The sequence below is a fragment of the Manacus vitellinus genome, unplaced genomic scaffold, assembly GCF_001715985.3.
Source record: "Manacus vitellinus isolate BGI_N305 unplaced genomic scaffold, ASM171598v3 scaffold_3_pilon, whole genome shotgun sequence".
Taxonomy (NCBI): domain Eukaryota; kingdom Metazoa; phylum Chordata; class Aves; order Passeriformes; family Pipridae; genus Manacus; species Manacus vitellinus.
The window spans coordinates 27,396,777-27,417,469 of record NW_021940535.1 but is presented as its reverse complement, the minus strand read 5'-3'; the positions used below and the strand labels follow the sequence as shown (position 1 = coordinate 27,417,469).

Here is a 20,693-nt window from a genome sequence, read left to right as displayed (position 1 = left end):
CCCAGAAAGTCTTGGTCTTGCTATGGTCCACCTCAGAATTACAAGCCCCAGAAGCCACTTGGGGTTGATGGCAGTAAACTTACAGAATATCACTAGCACCCTAAATCACTAGTAGTCACTGAACAGCTATAATCTCATCAAACAAATATTAACCAACAGATTTAAAAAAATAAAAAAGGTCTTTTTCTCCCTTTCCTACCATAATTGACTATTTTACGTCTTACACTGATGTTTGGAAACATGTTATAGTCTGTAACTTTATTTGCCTTAAATAATTTTGGATATTAGCTAATCATTGTTATGATGTACATGCAAACACTATAAAGTTGATAAGAGTGAGCAATAGGATGTCTATTTCTGTTTCAGAAACTAAGGGCTTCCTAGCTCTTCAAAGTCCTGAGCTTATCAGCATGTTACCTGATCTAGCATGCACATACACATATGCACACCAATAAGCCTAAATCATGAGGTCTCACCCCCTAGCTTTAAATAATCTTGACGATGTGTATGAAAACATCTTACAAGTATTGGAAACAGTAATTCTCTGTTTGTCTCCTCAAGAAATACTGTTTCCACTTCTTTTTAGCAGGAACTCATGTGAAGTGAGGAACTGACCAATTTCAGAAGCTAAAGTTTTTTCCTGGCATGTCATGTTCTTTCCTTAGCACATTGCCCAGTTGACATGCTCTGGAAGGGAGATGAAAAATCTGCAAATCAAGTGTCACATTTAATTCCTACATATTTGTAATTGCCATTTACATTGCAAATGTCATTAATGAAGCCTTAAAGAATGCTTCATTGTAAAGAGTAGGTTTACAGATACTGCTCTTCAGTCCATGTAACAACAATGCATCTATTTCAGCTGCATGAAGATATATGCATATATTCTTTGTTTCACTTATACCAATGAATAATTTCATGATGTTAGTTCTGTGCATACTGAAGAGAAAAAAAAAGGATCCCGCTCTGAAGTTCTCTTTCATGAAATCAACCATTTTCTTTTCATACTATGTTTTATGCAGTCTAAGGTTTTCTCATCACCATCAATACTTTCAACCTGAGCATGGTTTAAAATTATAGGAGGCCATACTAAAAAACCCAAAACAATCAAGATTAATAGAAAGTCAGCCACTGCTATGATAATTGTCAATATGATGGCTGCTCTCTTGTATTTTGTTACAGTGAGAATCTGACACATACTGACCAACAGATCTGATTTACCGTTTATATGTTTAATCAGAATTGTATGTAATTGTGATTACATGAACTCATCTATCCCTCTTTACATGAAAAAGTGTGTAAGTGCTATCACAGACTGGCACATTTAAAATTGCACACATTATTAAATAATAGCTTATGTATAATTTTATTTGTTCTCAGAGTTACAATGTTCATGAGATAATTATAGAGAGCACATTATATATTATTGTTAAACACATTTTTGCCACAAAAAGTTGAGAGCATTGGTAGAAAAACCTATGTCAAGTTATGTGAAAATATTTACCACCTTAACTATAATTTCATAAAACCAATATATACTTTATGTAACATTATGTCAGCAAATTCCTTCTTTTTGCAAATAACTTTTGCTCTATACTTATGTGTGTTCATAGTTAAGTGCATCAAATGCTTCTCTGTGTGTGTGACTGTGTGTGTGTGTGTGTGTGTTTGCAATGCACAGGAAAAATACGAGTTTACTCCTATAGTAACTGTAATTATCAACACCACTGGACCTAAGAAGGGTGAATTACAAGATCTTAATTTTAGCAAATAATCACCTTCATATTTTTCTACCTAATGCGGAACATAACATTAATTGGTATTTACCTCCTAATGTTTACAGAACACAGACTTTATATTTCAAAGACATAACCCTTATCAACTATATACTGACTTGTATTTCAGTGTCTATTATTTAAAGTACGACTCTGTTGAATTCTTATACTGAGGAACAAATGATAGCAACTTTATTTAAATACATGCACAGTACCGTGCACTACAGCATGATGAAGTATTACTTTTAAAATGGATGAATGAATCAATAGAAAAATAGATTTAATAAACCATTAACATTTTTAAGTCTGGATAAAAATGGAAAATCATGCATTTCAAGCAAAGTTTTGTTTTTTCCTTGTTTTTTGAGGAAATCTGAAAACTTAAGACATGCAGAGCTGAGAAGCAGCTCACTCTGAACAGAAAACAATGTTAAGACTGCATAAAAAGTTTTGATTAGGACTGTTTATATGCAGGACCGAAAAAAGTTGTCGTTCTTGGACTTCCCTTCAACGTTAGACAGTGCTGTGCAAACCTCGGACAAATCCCTGTACTATGATTTCTAAGCTGTTAGGAAGTCTCTAAAAGGGCTAAGAAAGTTAAAACCTGAGCAACTGCCTCCCCAAAATTTATGACAAGAAATGTTTTGATTCCAGACAGCAGACTATGAAAGGGGAATAGATAACAGTTTATTCTTTCCTTATGAGATTAATTTAGGTGATGAGTAAATTATGGATGGCATAAATTTATAAATAATTATGACAAAAATTGGATATAAATTTAATTTTCTAAATTAATTTAGAGTTCACATCGATGTCTCAATATTTAGAGTATGTGACTATGTCTATTAACTTATGAAACAAATGAAAAGTGAGTATTTACTTGCAATTAATTTAATGTTTTTTCCTACCCCAACATTTGTCTGGACATTGTCAATGTAATCAAAAGAACTGTAAATTTTCAGAAGTGAGTCTACTCCAGTGAGTTTGATTAATTATGCATTAACCCATTTCTCTGAAGCATCCTTCACTAAATCTTTGGTGGGAAATGCACTTTAATTAGGCATGAGCTTTGGTTATTTGTGTGCATATGCACTATGCTATTGGTCAATATGCAGAATGATTTAAAGTGTGCCATGTTACAGAGATGTATTGTTCATGAAAATAATTCTAGTGTTTCAGCAAACAACTCTGATGGCTAGTTTTGCAAGAATTATTATCTTCACTCAATATGATTTCCTTAGTGTTATAATTTTTGCTAAAACTTGCATTGGCTTCCAATCTTAACAAAAAAAATACACAAGAATAGTCATGATAATTTGAATACTGTACATATTGTTAATTCTTTTCAGCAGGTACAGTTACTCATATACATAGGAGTTATCAGAATAAAATCCGAGATTTCAATACTCAGTTGAATAAAAATATTCTCAGGGTAGAAAGAAATGGTAAACTAAAAATACAGGTTAATGAGACCTGTAGTAAACTTTACTCTGAAACAGGTCAAATTGGCTATTCATGTGAAGATCTTTGATTCAAGAGATACTATTGAACCTATGGCATGTGATCATTGTAGTAGAAAAAGTTGAAATGGAAAAGAGAGAAAATCAAATTACCCATGACATTCTCTTCCCATATTCCATGGCAGAATTAGCCCATAGATTAGTAAATGGTAATGCATGCAACAAAAATTATGCATCACTTTATGTAAACATCTGCTTTCATCATGCAAAATGCCTACAAAACTGACAACATCTTTTCTAGTAGCATAGTTTTACATTAGCTCAGTTACAGAAACAGTTAAACCAAAATCCAAGATTTTGCAAGTAGAAGATGTTCTAAAATTCTTGAAAGATTTCCAGCATAAATATTCCAAAGCCCAACAAAGCTAATTGTTTTTCTGAAAACTAAACTACATAGGCTTATTCCTTGCTGTGGTTCCTTGTTCTTTTGATGATAGAAGAGAAAAGACCGGTTTTTGGAGGAGGTCCCATCAACATGGGGGCTTGGTTCTTGTGAGTAATTTTTATCTGGGGGGAGGAAGAAGAAAAACAGAATTATCCCTTGGGCTAGTTAAATGCCAAGTATCTGAGATGCCTGAATTATCTTCATATGTGACTTCCAAACCTTGTCCATTTAACCTAAGATAAAAGGAAAACACCTCGGTTTCTTTATGAACGATGTTACTTATGCAGTAAACCAATCTATGTGTAATCATTGTTTCCACAAAATTTAAATTAGACACACAATAAATACTAAAAATTGTATGCAATAAAATACATGCCAATATGTAATCTTACTTTTTGAGTGTGGGATTTATTGCTTACTGTTAAGGAAGAATTTAAAAGTTGGAAAGAACATACACGTTGGAAGACCAAGCTGTTGCCTATTATTAAGATCTGACATGTCTTCATATGCTTTATTTATACATCTAATCAAGCTGTACTCTTTTACCACAGGACACTGCTTAATTTCAAAATAACCATTATGAACAAAAATATAAAGTTAATACACAAAAAAGGTCAAAAAAGATGAACTAGCATTCTAAATTGTTAATTAATTGTTAATAGAATGGACTCAAATATTGAAAAGACTATTTAAAACACTTTGTAATACTGCTCTAAAGCCACCCGTTTTGATTTCTTTGATATAAAACTACGAATCACCTTAAATGAGACAACCTTAAAGTAGATTATGTCTGCAATTTTCTCTAATTCAAGTCTAAATTAGAGAAGACATTTTATGAATGTATGCTATGCTCAAAGCTAATTGAAAGCAATTATCAAAGTGGCATTTTGTCTGTGACTTTAAGATACATTGTAAGATAATAAATGATTCTCATTATGTAATAAAAAGGTCACATCTTGCCTTTGGGCTAGTGACGTTAAGAGTTTTTCAAAAGCAATCCGAGACATTTTCTTTAGTGAACTACGACTAATACAAGAACCATCACTTATTAAATATCAGTTGTCACCTGCATAGTACCCACATCAGAGATGGGTATTTCTTTCAAAAAGAAACACCACCTCATTAAAAACTGGAAAAATATATCTCTTAAAGTACATACCTGACATTTTCAAGTTAAAATGAATATCCTTCACTTGTCATTCACTAATAGTAATGAAACAAAAAATGTATGTCACGTGGAGAGGCTCATTAAAATATAGATCAGGACATTTCTTGGGGTGGAGATTTACTTTACAATATAAGGAGGCAGAAACATAAAAATCTCAATAGAGTGAGTGGTTTGGTTTAACTCTATTAGAGCCTTTACTTTACTCTCCAAATGCTCATTTCCATGCCACCTTAGTTCATTAGTCTCAAATTTTAAGTGTGACCTCTTTTTGTCAACACTGTTCATTAGTATCAAATTTAGCATATGGGGTTTTTTTGGCAATCTAGATTAATTTCATATGGGTAATAACTCTTGCTTTCAAAGACTGGCACCAACATATTTTCTCACAAGAAATTCTGCTTCAGGCACCACTTTGGAAGCCAAATCTGTAGCTGGGGTAAATGGGCACTATTCCATTGATGTCACATAGTACCAGCTGATGATCTGGTCCTGGAAAATTGCCTCAAGAATTTTTGTAACTTTCACATGCTTCATAAGACATATTTTTGGGCTCAGGAACAGTCATAACATCAACCTGATCCTGAGGATCAATACACGAAGTAATCTGCAGCTGGTGTGAGTGAATTTTTCAAGTCATAAGGGTTCAGCTTATTGCAAGATTTGGCCATGATGTAGCAGTAGGAATGTCTTCAGAGTTTCAGAGATAAATCATAGTAACTCCATTTTAAAATTAATAAAAGAGGACAGCTCAAAAGACAGTTTTAGTATGAAGACGTGAGGTAATCCTGAGACCCCATACAGATTGCATGTTGGGTTGGGGCTGTTCAGTGCTGCTCAGGATGAATCCAATTACATATTCAGTAAATGTTTATCATTTGTAATGTTCTTTTTTGGCTTGAGCCATCTGTTTCAGAGACCATGACCTCTTCAGTATGTTGCTTCCTATCAGCTGAGATCAGCTAAGATGCCTGAACATGATTAACCACTCACGTGCATGGGGATGAGTCCTATATGCATTTCTACAAGATATATTTTCAACTGTTAAATTGGCACAAAATGTATTTTACATTCTGAAAACAAAAAAATAATGTGTAAACTGAAAGTATTTTTTTTTACTTCTCTGTTAATATTGCATTGGTTAACAATGATAACCATCAATTCCTTACTTTCCTACTGAAAAACGAAGAAAATAAAAAATTAAAAAAGTCTTATCTTTGGCTGATAAACAGAGATCAGTATGTTTGCAAAACATTGCACTATTTTGCCTGAAGCAGGCTAATTTTGTCTTTCTCAAGACTCTCAGGCACTGCATGTCTGCCCTGGACTCTCACTTCTGCTTCTGTTCTCATACTGGCAGCACTGCTAGAGTTGGAGCTGTGAGTTTGGGTGACAAGCAATAGTACACACTTTGAGATGGGAAGAAGCACTGAGGATCTCAGACAGAGAAATAACATCGTAGGTCAAGGTAGGACTGAACATTGAAAGTGCTCTACGGAAGGACAAAAAAGACAGAGAGAGAGAAAGCTTTACTTACAAGAAATGGAGACTTTGTTAAGTTAAAAATTCCTACTTACAGCTGTATATAGATTCTATGTGTGTGCACATGGAGAGTCTAAAGACTAACTTTTACCATTCAGTTTCTCTTTCATTCAGCAAGCAATTTCATGTCTTTTTTAGTAGAAACACAATTATAAAAGCTTTAAATAAGATTTTTTTTTATTTTTCATTTTTCCTAGATTTACCCTATGAATCCCACACACAAATGAGAAATTGCTCAGACAAAAAATCCAGAAAGCTAAAATCCTAACCTAATATATTTTTAGGAACTGATGATACCCTGACAAACATACTCATACAAATTACTATGGAATTCTGGAAAAGAGTTTTTGAGATAACTTACTCAATTTTATTAACAATATATAATACCTTGAACATAATATGGAGGACATTTTGAACATAAATTAAGGGGAGTGCCTGAAGTGCTGCTGGAGAAAAAAAAAGTTATTTGTTACAAATTTATATTTAAAAACAGGCAAAATCAAGAAATAACAAAATTCCATTTAGAGGGTAAGTAAGTAGCAACACGAATTGCTAAGATATCATAGATTTTTCTTGTAAACCCAATGCACAATTTTCTAGGCTAAATTCAAACTGTTGAAGCCAATGAAAAACCTCTCACTCACTAATTGAAGCCAAGATTTTAGCCCATGGTATATCTAGTAAATAGGTTTAGCAGAAGAATATTGTATTTGCAATTTTGAATCACCTTTCCAATATTACAAAGTGTGTCCAATGATGTATTCATGGGAAGGAACACCATACCTAATTAAAAGAACATAATTCTCAAGAGATGATAATTCTCCTTTTTTGTCAATGGAAAATTTTCTAATAAAGGAGAAGCCTGCATTTTTGATACTAAAAATATTTATAAATGCATAAACCTGACATCTATTTGGTTCAGGAGCAGGTCAGAGTTTCAAAATACGCCTTGAAGCCACATTAATACAATGCATCCACTAAATGATATGCAGTGAGCATCAATAATTTTAGTGTGATAACAATGTCTTTTAGGTCAGTCAATTTTGCTTTCATGTTCCTTTTTCAACAATATGTGCTGGTTACCTTCATGCTCCTGACTTCACAGAATTTCTAAATATTTACTATTTCAGCAAACATGGTGCTATAAATACAGGTAGTAAAGAACTGTGCTAACTGACAATGGAAAACTGAAAACAGATATAATCAGCTCTGCTTATAATATTTCAATTAATGTTAAAGAACATATTACTGTATTTTAAGGACAGAGGAAAAAAAACTGTCAGAAGAAAAACTTTTGGATCTTTTAGCTTATGGTCACTTTTTTCCATGTTATCAGCAGGACTTAGATGTTGGTTGTTTTGAGGTTATGAGGGTTTTCCCATATAAAGATGCTTAAATGCTGCTCCCCATACAGGAAATGGAGGGATGCAACACCTCTATATCACAGAAGTACCAAATAGTTTTATCTTCCTGTAGGCAATCAAGAATTGTATGCAGTATCATGATGTGAATAAGACCTACAGAATGCAGGCAGTGCTGAACAAAATTAACCTGTGACTTGCATTATGTGACATTTTGGACAAAATCTCTCAGATCTAGACTTGTTGTTTTAAATATAGCGTTACACAACACATCATAAATAAATTTCTAAACAATATTATTGTGCAAAGTGCAATCAAATCTAATCAGTTTGGCATTAATTAAGCTCTAATAATATACTCTAGTCTCTCTCCTAAGTAGTGTGATCCGTTTCCCCTTCATACAGGTAGATTGGAAAACATTATGGTGTCATCATAATTTTTAAACATACTGAGAAAATGACAGAGCTGCAAAATTAAAATAAATGATTAATGGCATTTTTTTCATGTTTTGTACTAATAGGTATCATTGAGGTTTTAAATTAATAGAGCTGTCAGTTCAGGGTTGTTACAGATCCACTGCTGAACTAAAATGGAAATTATGTATTCCACAGATACCTAAAGATGACACTTTGGAATATTTTAAAATTTAATTAGTAGGTGCAATTGTTTTTCCCCCCTCCTCCCAAAAACCACTGCAAATTAATTGGCAATTAGTCACAACTAATTCTTTTCTTAACAATCTGAACTGGAAAGAAAGGTGCATTACATGTTAGAAGATTTGTCTGGGGTGCAGAAAGCACACATGCAGTAAATTGCTTTGTCAATTACAAAAACAACTGTTGTGAAATTAAGAAAAAATATGCATAGGTAAACAAAACTAATTAAAGTGCAGTGTACCTGTGACCACAAAAAATAATGCCCAGATGCAAAATAAAATGTTAGAAACTCAATAAATCAATTTGGCCTTGAAACAGAAATGTATGCACACTGCTGCTCAAAGGGAAAAAAAACACAGCATTTTACTATAACACCAAAAACCTTTTCTAGGGACTGACTTCCATTTATGGGTTAACCATGTAGTAATTGGCTAATATTCTACTGAAATCAGCTACCATAGCTAGGACCCAGCTCCTCTTTGCTCTAAAGTGGCAGGCACAGAAGTTTAAACTCTCATTATAAACAACTGATAAGAAAATACTAATACAGCCAGAGGCATGGAAAGAAGACACAAACAGAGTCTAGAATACAACAGCAGCTTCTTCATGCGATCTGTAGGGTGTTGGAGCCAATGGGTCTACATAAAAGCAAATCTGTTACTTTCTTTTAGTTTTTTCACTGAGCTCTGGTACATAGTGATTATTAATAAAAGCTTGGTTTAGTTAATTTTGGTTTTAGTTCTTGTTTCTCTCTGGATTTAACTACAGTACAGTCTGTGCTCTGGCTCATCACATCTCTAGGGACTAAAAGAAAAAGTAGAGAGAAACCATTCATTCAAAACTTATTCTTAAGGGGCATTTAAATGATAATATTTTGAAATAATAATTCTGGGTTTCATTATTAAATGACTTACTCGAAATTCTTCCATCATTAAACAATTCTAAAAATACTATGTGTTTCAGATGTGTCTATGAAACTATATTACTGGCAATCCATTAGGTGAGTTCTGACTATGGATTTTCATTTTAATTTCTTTATTTAGGCAATATTCTTGCATCTTCCATAGATATTTCCATTTTCTACTTTTAGTCTAGTGTTTCTAGCAGCTTGACACTCTTTCAGATATGATGCCAAACAAGTCAGGAATAGATGAAAGAACTGAAATCGCAGTTATTTCAAATTAAGATGGAACATTCTTATGGATTTTTTCAAAACAATGCTAATAATTTATGTAGCTAAATTGAAAGATTACTTTTCTTAAAAAAAATCCTGATGGCTAAAGCCTGAAGTTTATTGAATTAACTTGAGAGTCTTTGAAGTTTCATTACTATTAATGATCTTTTTGGAGACCAGGTAAAACCATAGATATCTTTCATGTGTCTATATTTGTCTGGGAGAGCTCTGATAGAATTTCTTCCTCAGCTAATCAGAGGAGATGTTTAACATAACACTAGCATTATCATCTTTCCTTCTCTCAAAGACTCCTCTATAAAAAACCAATACAATTTGATGCTCAGATGCTGTGTCTTATTATACCAGAGCAGAGTGACTTTGTTAGACACTGTGGTCTGCATGTGTTCAACATACTGAATAATATTGGATGACAATTTTTTAGACCAAGACATTTGCATTTTTAAGTGTGTACAGAACCTACAGGAATGCATTCTCGTTCTCATGTAGGGATGCTTTCATGTAGGTGCATGAGCAATAGAAGATCATAAAAGATGTCAAAAGAAGCACACAACGATTTCTTGAGTACTGAAATTGATCACAGGAAGGAAAAAAATCACTGATCTCAGCTTCTGGGGAATCACTGCATTATCTATCACATCCTACAGTATTTTCTTAGAGCTCACACTGTCATTTTGGGATAGCACAGTCTCTGTATGCATGAGAAGGGACAGCTGTCAGCAACTCGTGCTATTTGTATGAATCTCTTTTTACAGCCAGAAAGGAGAAGCAGCAAAGATAAACTGTTGATTCCCTCAACAGGAAGTGCATTTCCAAGCCTGCATGTGCAGGCTGCATCCCATGCATAATATGGATTTGATGCAGAACTTGTTTACCTTAATAGGTATCATGGTAAAGTAGGACAATTTTGATCAGATTGAATTTGATTTCTTGAAAAGTCATTTGCAAAATACTCTCATTTATATCAAAACCTGAAGCAAATCAGAAAAGGACTTCTGAGCTTAAGCACTTGCAGCCTGGGTGAGGGTTGATTCTACATCTGCCGATTGTATGAATTTCTTTCTCATTTAGTTTCTGTAACATAGGTCAGCCCCTAAAACTAGTGAACTTAGATGACTCTGAAGTCCCTAAGATGATCAAAGAAAAAAATGAGTGAGGCTCAGCGGCTGTGTCTCACTGATGCACACGATCTGTGCAACTGAACAACGTGCAGAGCTCTCTCCCTTGGAAATTTTGGGAGAACATTGCAGTTCTTTCTCTAGGAAGACAAACCTCATTATTCTTATATTGGCATCCTTATATTTTTTCTCTGAAATTTGAGCTCTAGCAGGTTCAAATAAGTGACTATGTAGCTGGCTACATGTAAGGAGCTGTTTTGATGTTATGCAGGTTTTTTCGTACTACGGTTTGGATACATGTCACCCTGGTATTTATGTGATCAAGTACGCTTTGGCTTCCAAAGAAAGGCCCCTGTGAAGCACAGGCTTAGAAATCAAATCTTAAGCTTTGATTGAGAGAAAGCTAATGTCAACCTTTCTCATTGTGTCCAGAGTAATTCTTAGCTACCTTGCAGAGAACTTCAAGAAAAAGCTGTACTGTAGTTAGAATCAGTGATAAGAGAAGAGGTTGGACCATACATGTTTTTTCCTTTTTAAGATGTAGAAAACAGAGGGGGGTACATGGACAATAATGCAAAGAGCAATTGCAATAAATAATTAAGCTCCTCAGCAGAGAAAAAAAAATCCTGAAAAATTAATAACATAACATAAAATAATATTTCTATATCTGAATTCATAGAGGTGCATTGGTATAGCTAAATAGTTCATGTATTTTCTTCTCAGAGGAAATAAGGACATTCAACAGCATGGTTTTCTTACACAATGCAAAGTATATTCTCTTAACAATGGTATAGTAAAAAGAATGGGTTCCATGGAAAAGTATATGCCATTTTTATCCCCTTTAAAACAGTACTTCAACTGGACAGCAGTAATTACCAGTAATAATTTACTATTTCCTCAGGTCAGTAATTGAAATATAAGAACTGTCTCTTTTTCCAGGTTTGTCCTCAGTCGTGCAGGCAGCTTCTGCTAGCATTATCAATCAGATAGCAGGGATTTTGCACAGAGCAAGCAATCAAGACAAAAAAAGCACGTTATTGCCAGCATCCCTCCATAAGTTCTCTTCTGTAATCTGGCAACTGAAAAATTACATGTCTTTTTCTTGAACAAGTAACTACTTGGTTCAGTACTGTTGCTCTGCACTGAGCCATCGCTGTAGAAGAGGTGAAGATAATGATATCTCTTAATTCTAAAAGGTTTCCTGCAATAAAATCCCCACTGTTCTGCCTTGATACGGTAGGTATTCATATGGTTCTCCTCATATTGCAGAATCTGAGCACTTCCATAGAGAATGATAGTTCAGGCATTCTTCATGCTGTTCAGCTGTACACTATGGTGTACCTGGTAAACATGAACTATCATGAACCTCTTCTGTCATTCTAACATTATCAGCTGCATGCCTGTTAGCACCTTACTGAAGGTGCTCCCTTTACTTTTATGTGTAGCTTTTAATTCTACTACAGACATAATGCTCATGAAAGTGATCCAGTACCCTTTTTTTTGGAGAATTACTCTCATCTCTAGTGGGATTTCTTCTTCTTCACATTTCTGTCTTGTCATACGTACAAGCTGCAAAGCTACAGCAATTGATCTACTTAAAAATATGCTTTCTTTAGGGAAATAAAATTAGTAGAAATGTATATTAAAATATGTTATTAAGATTACACACAACAGTAAAGAGCTTGGATTTCTTCAACATCTTCTCCAAATGCTTGGTTAGCCTCTATAATTTACTGGAGAGAGGTGAAAATGGAGACTTCTTACAGATACCACTTTTCTTGTGTTGTCTGTAAAGTTACTCAAAGAACCTTCTCTGAACAAGCTCCTATCCTACCCTATATTATCCTAACTGATCCAGATGGATGTTTACCTGCCTTCACTTCATATGTGTGGGCACTGAAACAAGAAACCAATTAGTTTCGTTTATTTTGCCTTTAAACTGTAAGGACTTAAAAAATAATAGTTCTACTGTATAATTTAATCAACACAGTTAAAATTTCAGATTTAAATAAAACTTTCTTGATATGAACTCTTAAAAATACAATAGATAAGCTTCCTAAATTTTTAAGAATAATTAGTTACTTTATACACTTTAGCATCAAAACAAACATTGAATTTGCCTCCGCAATAGAGACTAAATCTGATACATCATCATAAATAAATGATTAAATTAGATAAAAGGATTCTGAGACTGCACCCTTCGAGTATTTTCCAAATTTCTGAAATAAATGCCTTTTTATTCCATTCTAATCTGTGGTTAAAAACAGAATGATAAATTGAAAATGCAGAGATTATTGAAGTATATAAAAACAGTGTGTGAAGATTTTATTTAAGTAAATTGAGTTAATGCTGATGAAAGTGGTTGTCTTTTAAATAAAAAAAATAAAAATTCCTTGTCTCATTGAAAAAGAAGAGAAAGTAAAAAAATCAGTTGCAGTTACCGTGCAAGGAGTTTGCATCCAAGGTTCCCCATCTATCTGCATAGGCAGAGACTTGCTGGTTCTAAAGGGACAAATTTCATAATGTAAGAAAAAGAAACTCAACCAAATTGATAAATGTATTTATTAAAAAGGCATATATGTGATGGTGTACAGATATAATCCTCATTTACTCCTAAAATGCTATGCAATTTCCAGTATGACCCAATGTGCTTACAAAGGTAATGTAGTTAACTTAGTAGGTTTAGTCTGATTTTCAATACACAAAGCAAAAATATGGCAAACATTCACACATATTGTTAGTAAGATGCTACTCTTTCACGGGAGAAGAGTCTAATTTGTGAAATAAAGAGTGAATTACACAAGAACTCCAGGAATAAACCTTATTACCTGTAAAGACAGAGGAATTTCTACTATTTTTTATAATTTAGACTCTTTATATATAATTCTGTATATTATAAAACTATAAAGGAAAAAAGGAATAAATTTTAGATCTACAGTCACCACTTATTAGAACTATAAAATATGTTTTTATATTGTGTCTGTCTCTGAGTTAGAACACTCACAGAGAATGAAGCTTGTACTATATTCAGTCTATACCATGCTATAAATTTAAATTGATAGTAAAGGGGTGCTGATTTTAACATAAAGATACAGACAGTATTCTCTCTCTAGTTTTGTTTAGTTTTAGTTTTCTCTCTCTGTATTTCTGCATTATAACAGTTTGCATTCAAGACTATTAGAAATAACATGGAAAGGATAAACCTAATAATGGAAAAGTTAGTCAACTGAGCACTCATACTGGTCAGTGGAAATTCTGGTTTGGATGTTATATGAAAACAGTGAACAGTTCATGGATTTATCCACTGTCACTTATGGACATAAATGGAGGGAGGGAAGAATGTTTAATGAACTCTTACTCTATAGTTCTGGAAGGGCTTGAATCTTTCACAATTGTGGTCCTGCTGATGTAGGATTATAAGAATTATCTCTTGGTATCTAGAGAAGGTTGGAATACCCCTATGACCTTATTTCTCTTCTGCATCCATATGAGAGAGTACTTTTTAAGTCAACACCACTCAGTCCTTGAGGAGAGTCTCAATAAAATGTACTTTGGAAAATCCTACTTATTTTCTTAAAGTTTTTACTGTTACTCTTCTGTTTTATGCTCATTTTAGGCTTATAATTGCAGACTTTACGGTTTTAATAAATTTTGGAAAATTCTTCCTGAAGAATTCTTCACTGAGAAAGAATTGACCACCTCTCTCTTTTCCAGTCCTTATTGTGAATGTTCTGGCCACTTTGAGCTCAGAAATGATAAACCACATTAGCATACTGCACCATCACCAGCTCACACATACCAACAGATTTAATAATACCTGATGACAACAGACGAGCACTGGGCAAGACGTCTTCCAGCACTTTTCAGACCAGTGTATATCTGTCCCATCTCCATGGCTCCTTCCAGACCAACCACTTCCATAAGCTGGTCACTCAGATCTGCAAAAAGTTAAAAAAACACATTTTGTCTAGACAGCATTTTGACAGCAATCATCTTGACTAGTTAGAATTGTCAGAAAATAAGCTGATCATAAAAGATGTGGAGAACAGAACTGGCAAAAATGATTATTCCTAAGAAGTTATTGCAGCGTTAAGGTTGGACATAACTGGGCCTGCTGTCACACCAGCCTGAAATATCCTGACCAAAATGATTCTAAAATACAATAATTTTATCCATGGTTTATTTTAATACATAAATAATGAAAAAATACTTTAATTATATGGAAAATAGGAGAGGTTCCTTCACTTTGTTCACCTGAACCACACAGAATGACATGCTGCAGTTCAGAAATTTGTGCTCTTCATTCTTTCAACAGGTACTTAAAATCTCTAAAGAAAATGCCAGACCCTATTGAATTTTCTTATAAAAATCACATTCCAGATGATTTGTACAACTCTAATTCAGCCTTCGTGTGTATGCATTATTATTATGAGACTGCTTTTTATTTTTTGCATTTGATTGTTGTCTTAATTAGTGCACAGATGCAATGCAAAAAGGGAGAAAAACACCTTCTATCAGTTACTGTACACATAGCCTCCCTGAACACTGTAGTGCTTATTTGCACTCATATATTTTTGTTTCACACTGCTTTTTGACTACATAGCACTTTGGCATTAAAGTTCAAAAACTATTTAAATAAATAATATATCTGGCAAAATAAATATTTGTTTGCTTGACTTTGAGGAGCAAGGACAAATTCTGTCTAGAATTTCAGATACAAACAGAAACTTAAGCAGTAATATAGCAGTCTGGTTTGAGAAGCAATCAAGCAAGATAATGAAATATTATCCAGAATCAACTAGTGTGTTTTGTATGAGATGTTTTGTATGCTCCTGTGTAAATACATGTTTCCAAGACCAAATGGACAAGAAAAAGAAGTGTTTCTTTTTTTTAGCTGTATAATATGTGCGTTTTATGAATCGGCTGTTAATGTTCTTGTTTCCAAAAGGTGCATTATTCCGTGAAGCATAGCAAGGAGCTAAAATGTTAGTCTATCATCACATTGAAAAAAAAATGAAGGAGAGCACATTACTCTGTATATTTTAAACCCTTCCACCTTTAAGGAAGGTAGAATTGCATCATATCTATGAGGTTATTCCAAAGTTTCAATGGGAGTCTTTTCCGTTCACTTCTTTGGGCTTTCAATGAAGGTAATTAACTGAAAGAAGTACTGTGATGGGGGAAAAAATATTAAAAGCAAATAGGATTCATGGTCTGGATAATTCTGCCTCCAACTAGAAAATCTGGTACTATCCAAGGCCTTCATTTTTATTCTTACACTTTCTTAATATTCTCTGCTATTTTAATTTTCTCATCATAGTTCCATATAAATTGGTGAAGAAAAAATAAACACTATTTTTCCTATTAAGAGAAAACATTAAGATAGACAAAAGGTTAAAATATACAATATGATTAATTCTAAATATACATTTTTATACTTTGCATCCCTGTAACACACATAACCACAATTTTGTATATCTGGCTTTCAACTGAATTATTTTTTTCTTGAAACATTTTCCTTATTTTACTCACTTTTAAACTTAACTGAGATTTAAACAAATTCTGCTTTTCTTTGTAGCCACAGGGATTTTAAATGGGAAAGTCCTACTCATTTTCAAAAGCTACTATACTATAAAAGCACACAGAACTTTATAGATGTACTAAATCATTAAAATGTTTCCAGCCAAAGAAAACATCAAATTCCTATTCACTGGGTTATTAGAAAATTATTATTTTTTAAATGGGAGAATAATTAAGAACAGATTTTTATTTCTGACAGCTCAGGCAACATGTGCAAGATTCAGAATAGTGACATTTGCAGCGATATAAATTTGATGCATCATTTTTCAATAGCTGTGAGATTAGTGCCAGTAACAGCAGGTAACTAAGGGCCAAATCCTGCTCTTTGATCTATACCACACTTCTCAAAAAATGTGGTGTATTAAATATTGGAAGATGAAACTGAACAATACTCTCATCTACCAAAAAAGTGAAGGCTTTTTAAAAACTTCACATTTGCAGTGGCACATTCCCAAAGTGGAGTTATTTTAGGCTATATATGAATATTTTTAGAATCGAGCTTAAATTAGACATAACTTTCCTTCAGAAGCAGTAAAAGCTAAAGCAAATATAACAAGAAATTATTGACTGCATTAGTTCACACTCCTGCTCTCGCTAATATATTTGACCTCATGCTTTTCAATAGTATATCCATTTCAACAAATCCTTGAGATATATTGACTTTGATAAGAACTCAGAGTGAACAAAATTGGAAAAGGGAGTATGTCTATTTTAGTCCCACTCTTCAATGATGTTACATGGCTATAGGTATAGGTACACTGGTTGAATATAAAGGGTCAAGTCATCAATGAATGAATGACATTTGTTCTTAAAAGGTCTCCACCAAAGACTCTGAAAGAGACTAAGCTCTATTAAAGGAAATCTGATCTTCTGTTAAATGAAAAGATAGGAATGGGGAAGTCATTCCTCATTCTGGCGGAAGTTTATAACTGATTTCTCAGAAAGATCTGTGCTGGCCTCTGTACTGCTCAACATATACCACTAAATAACCTGGAAATAGAAATAGTGCGTTACGGAGGATTCAACAATGGAAAGACAAAAGCCAATTATAGAAAAAGTTAAAAATTTTACAGTATTGAGTAATGGAGCTATACGAAGGCAGAGAGTTCAATAGATTCAACTTAATGTCCATGAGGGAAAACAGAGCTAACTATAGATATGTAGACTGTTATGTACATATATATAACTTTTGGAAATAAATATAGTGTGTGTGTGTCCCTGTGTATATGTCTGTATCTGTTTATTTTGCTGAACAACAATTGATACCATCATGCAGGAATTAATACTGTGGAGTTACTGGGGCTAGTTCTATGAAAATATCAGCACAATGCTTGATTTATGATCGTCAGATATTACAGTTGGTACCTCCATAAAGTATAGAGTTTGTAGTTATAGTCCATTCAGCAATGCAGAGGAAGAGATAAAATAATTGGAAATAACAGATCTAAAACCATGGTAACAATTATGAAGCAACTTCTGTATGAAAATAAGTTAGACTAGCAGCCTTCAGGAGGTAAAGAGATGAATGGAGGAAAGATGAGAAAATCATAAGTGCCATACTGTAATTCAGTATTTTGCAAAGTGCAAGAACCAAGGAGCTTCAAAGCACTTCTAGACGAGCAAGAAATCCTGTTTTACAAAATACTTTGTTATGCCATCATGCCCTATTAGACTTTGACATTCCTTAAATCAAAAATGATATATATTCAGTAGGATATCTTAAGAGAAAAATCACTGTAAGTTTGCTTTCTTATTCCTTATTTCTAATACAGGTTGGTGTTAGAAGTCAGATACTAAGCTACACGAACTTGCGGGTTGATCTAGTATCATTGTTCTTGTTGACTGCTTATACATCTTATAAATTTTAAAGGAGAAAAGTGAATACTGCTGTTCACTAAACATCATTCATCACTTAAAGCAACTTATAATGTGGACTTTTCCATGACATGTATCCCTACTGTGTTTGAGACCTAATTGAGAAAGCTCCTCTTTTCAATCCTCAAATTATATTCTAAAGTTACACACTAATGTGTATCCGTGTCTCTAACAACTATAAAGCAAAAAACATATCTCTTTTTAGGGATGTTGCATTTCTTCTGCATCCAACAAATTTCATTCTCAAGGGAAATAACTCGTGATTGTGTTGATGAAATTCTCCAATTCATGCTTCACCTATTATAACTAGTTTTAGACGGTTTGGGTTTAGGAAACTGAAGGTTAGATTTTTCAAGAAGAATTTAGCACCTAACAGTGAACAAAAGCAACTACCAGATACTGAGCAGTTTTTCATTCTAACCAAGTCATTTAGTTGCCTAAATGAGAGCTGAAGTCTGATAGGTAAGCTATCATCGAGAGTATCTCGGTATTAGTCCATTAGGAAAGTGTTTTTTTGACTGGTGCCTTGGGGTTCCTCAGTCTGTTTGTTCTACTTTGAGCTCTGTGAAAGAGCTGAAGGCTCTCGCTTGTTTTCTATGTGAATGAGCCATTAGAGTGTGTGGGAATGTTTTCATAGCACTATGCCTCTCCTGCCCTTTTCCACAAACCAAAGTACTTCACGTGTCTCCTCATATTAGCCCTGTCAGTAAACAAAGCCAGCTCTCCCAGGGGAGCACTGCTGTCAGCAGACGGTGACTAGCATGCAGAGGGGCATCTGACCCCTTGCACTCATTCCTGATGGGGAGATAAAGTCACTAGGGAGCTGACTGCCCATTTCTTCCCATCAGGCATCAGGAGAAAGAGAAGTTCACACAGAAACTTGCACAAGTGGCAGACAAAACACTGTATGTGAATATAAGCCTTGTATAGCCCTTCCCTGAGGCATGAAGAAACACACTTGGAGACTAAAGTTTCGTAATGAGGAGTTTACATTATCCATTAGCTTGGCATTAGCTGAATGCTTCAATATTCAAAGTGAACACACAGGAGAAAAATGCATTTGGGATTCATCTATGAAGATAAAGCAAGGAAAGTAAAATGGGGTAGGGGGTGGGAAGAAGTTATGGTGTGATTAGAAATAACTGATTTACATAGAGAACTTTCCCTGTAATGGAACTGGTTTTGATATCCAATTTATCTTCGCAATATATAAATATTGCTGTCCTGGCAAGAGATTGAATGACTCTATTATAACTTGGGGTTACTGCACTCACTCAGGCACATTTGCATAAAAACACTGTTGGTCAGTGGTAAATCTGTCTCTGGCAGCAGTTTGTCTTCAAAGAGAAGGGGCTCCATATCTTACTAACTGTAATCAAACCCTAGTAAGCATCACACTGGAAATTTTTTGGTTCAAGTTAAAATACTGGACAAGAAAGCTGATATGATGCCAGAGGATCCTTGAAAAACTCCCAAGCTCAATGCTCTTCACCTCATGAATGTTTCAGTATCTTCCTAGAACACAGCATGTATTAAATCTCCAGTTACCCCTTATGCAGGAATGTGGGGCTGCTTACATATGCAAGGATAGGGACTACTGTTGCAAAAAATACTAAAAACGTGTTTAATGACATCAGTAAATCATGTGCAATCTGTACATCCTGGGTTTTGGTATGTCTTCCTTTAGAGAAGCTACCTGAAGTAACATGCCTCAATATTTATAATTGTTTATATCAGTGTTGTACATGGTCCAGATGATGTCAAGGCTCTGTTTTGTTACTGATTCACAGACATATACAAAAGCAGTTTTCCTACCCAAGAATTTATAGACAAATAAAACAGACAAAGAATTGGGGGAAAGTAATATTATTGTGTCCATTTTACGAAGTGAAAATTGTACACATATATGTTTAGGTCCTGCAAAATATTTGTTCTCATATTCAGCTGTATATATTGTGTGTAGACCCACAAGAGTCATAATATTATTTCCTCCACATAAAGCTAAGCACATGAGTTTGCAGAACCGACCTGGCCAAGATCACAGGTGAAGTTTGTGGTAGAGACAGGAAATAAATCAGCAAATCCTGAATTTAAACCTTCTGTTTTCAAAAGTCTGTTTTCCTTCTTAATGTTGAATTCAAGGATATACATCAAGTCCTATATCTATAGTATTTGACCCAGTTTCAAATATTTTGCATTGCTGAGTTTGCTTGTAAACATTAAAAATCTCAGGTGGATCCACACATCTATTTCATGCCAGTATTGATTCTCTAGTCTTTATTCTTTGCTTCATATTTTTTTTTCCTGTTTTTAAAACAAATCAAAACAAGTTAAGCCTACCTTTCAGACTGAAGGTAAGTATATCACTGCTGTAATTCTCGCCCTGGAGAGATACTCAGATATGGTGATAATAAATTAAGCAAATATTTTATATACATAAACACATACAAAAGTGCATACACATTTTATACCTCTGTGGACATACACACATATGATATAAATTCATATGATGTGAAAAATTCAG

At 34.0% G+C, this 20,693-nt stretch overlaps 1 protein-coding gene across 5 annotated transcripts in view; it reads right to left on the bottom strand.

Moving 5' to 3' along the window:
- Positions 1-1,226: 1,226 nt before the first annotated feature.
- Positions 1,227-20,693, bottom strand: part of DGKB (diacylglycerol kinase beta) — a 335,778-nt gene continuing 316,311 nt past the window's right edge. For all 5 annotated transcript variants that reach the window (XM_018075883.2, XM_018075886.2, XM_018075884.2 and 2 more), the window contains 3 exons: positions 14,532-14,652; positions 13,156-13,216; positions 1,227-3,802 (listed from right to left, as the gene is read on the bottom strand). In XM_018075883.2, coding sequence (XP_017931372.1) covers positions 3,695-3,802; positions 13,156-13,216; positions 14,532-14,652 — 290 coding nt within the window. In that variant the 3' untranslated portion in view covers positions 1,227-3,694. The remainder of the gene's footprint in view (positions 3,803-13,155; positions 13,217-14,531; positions 14,653-20,693) is intronic.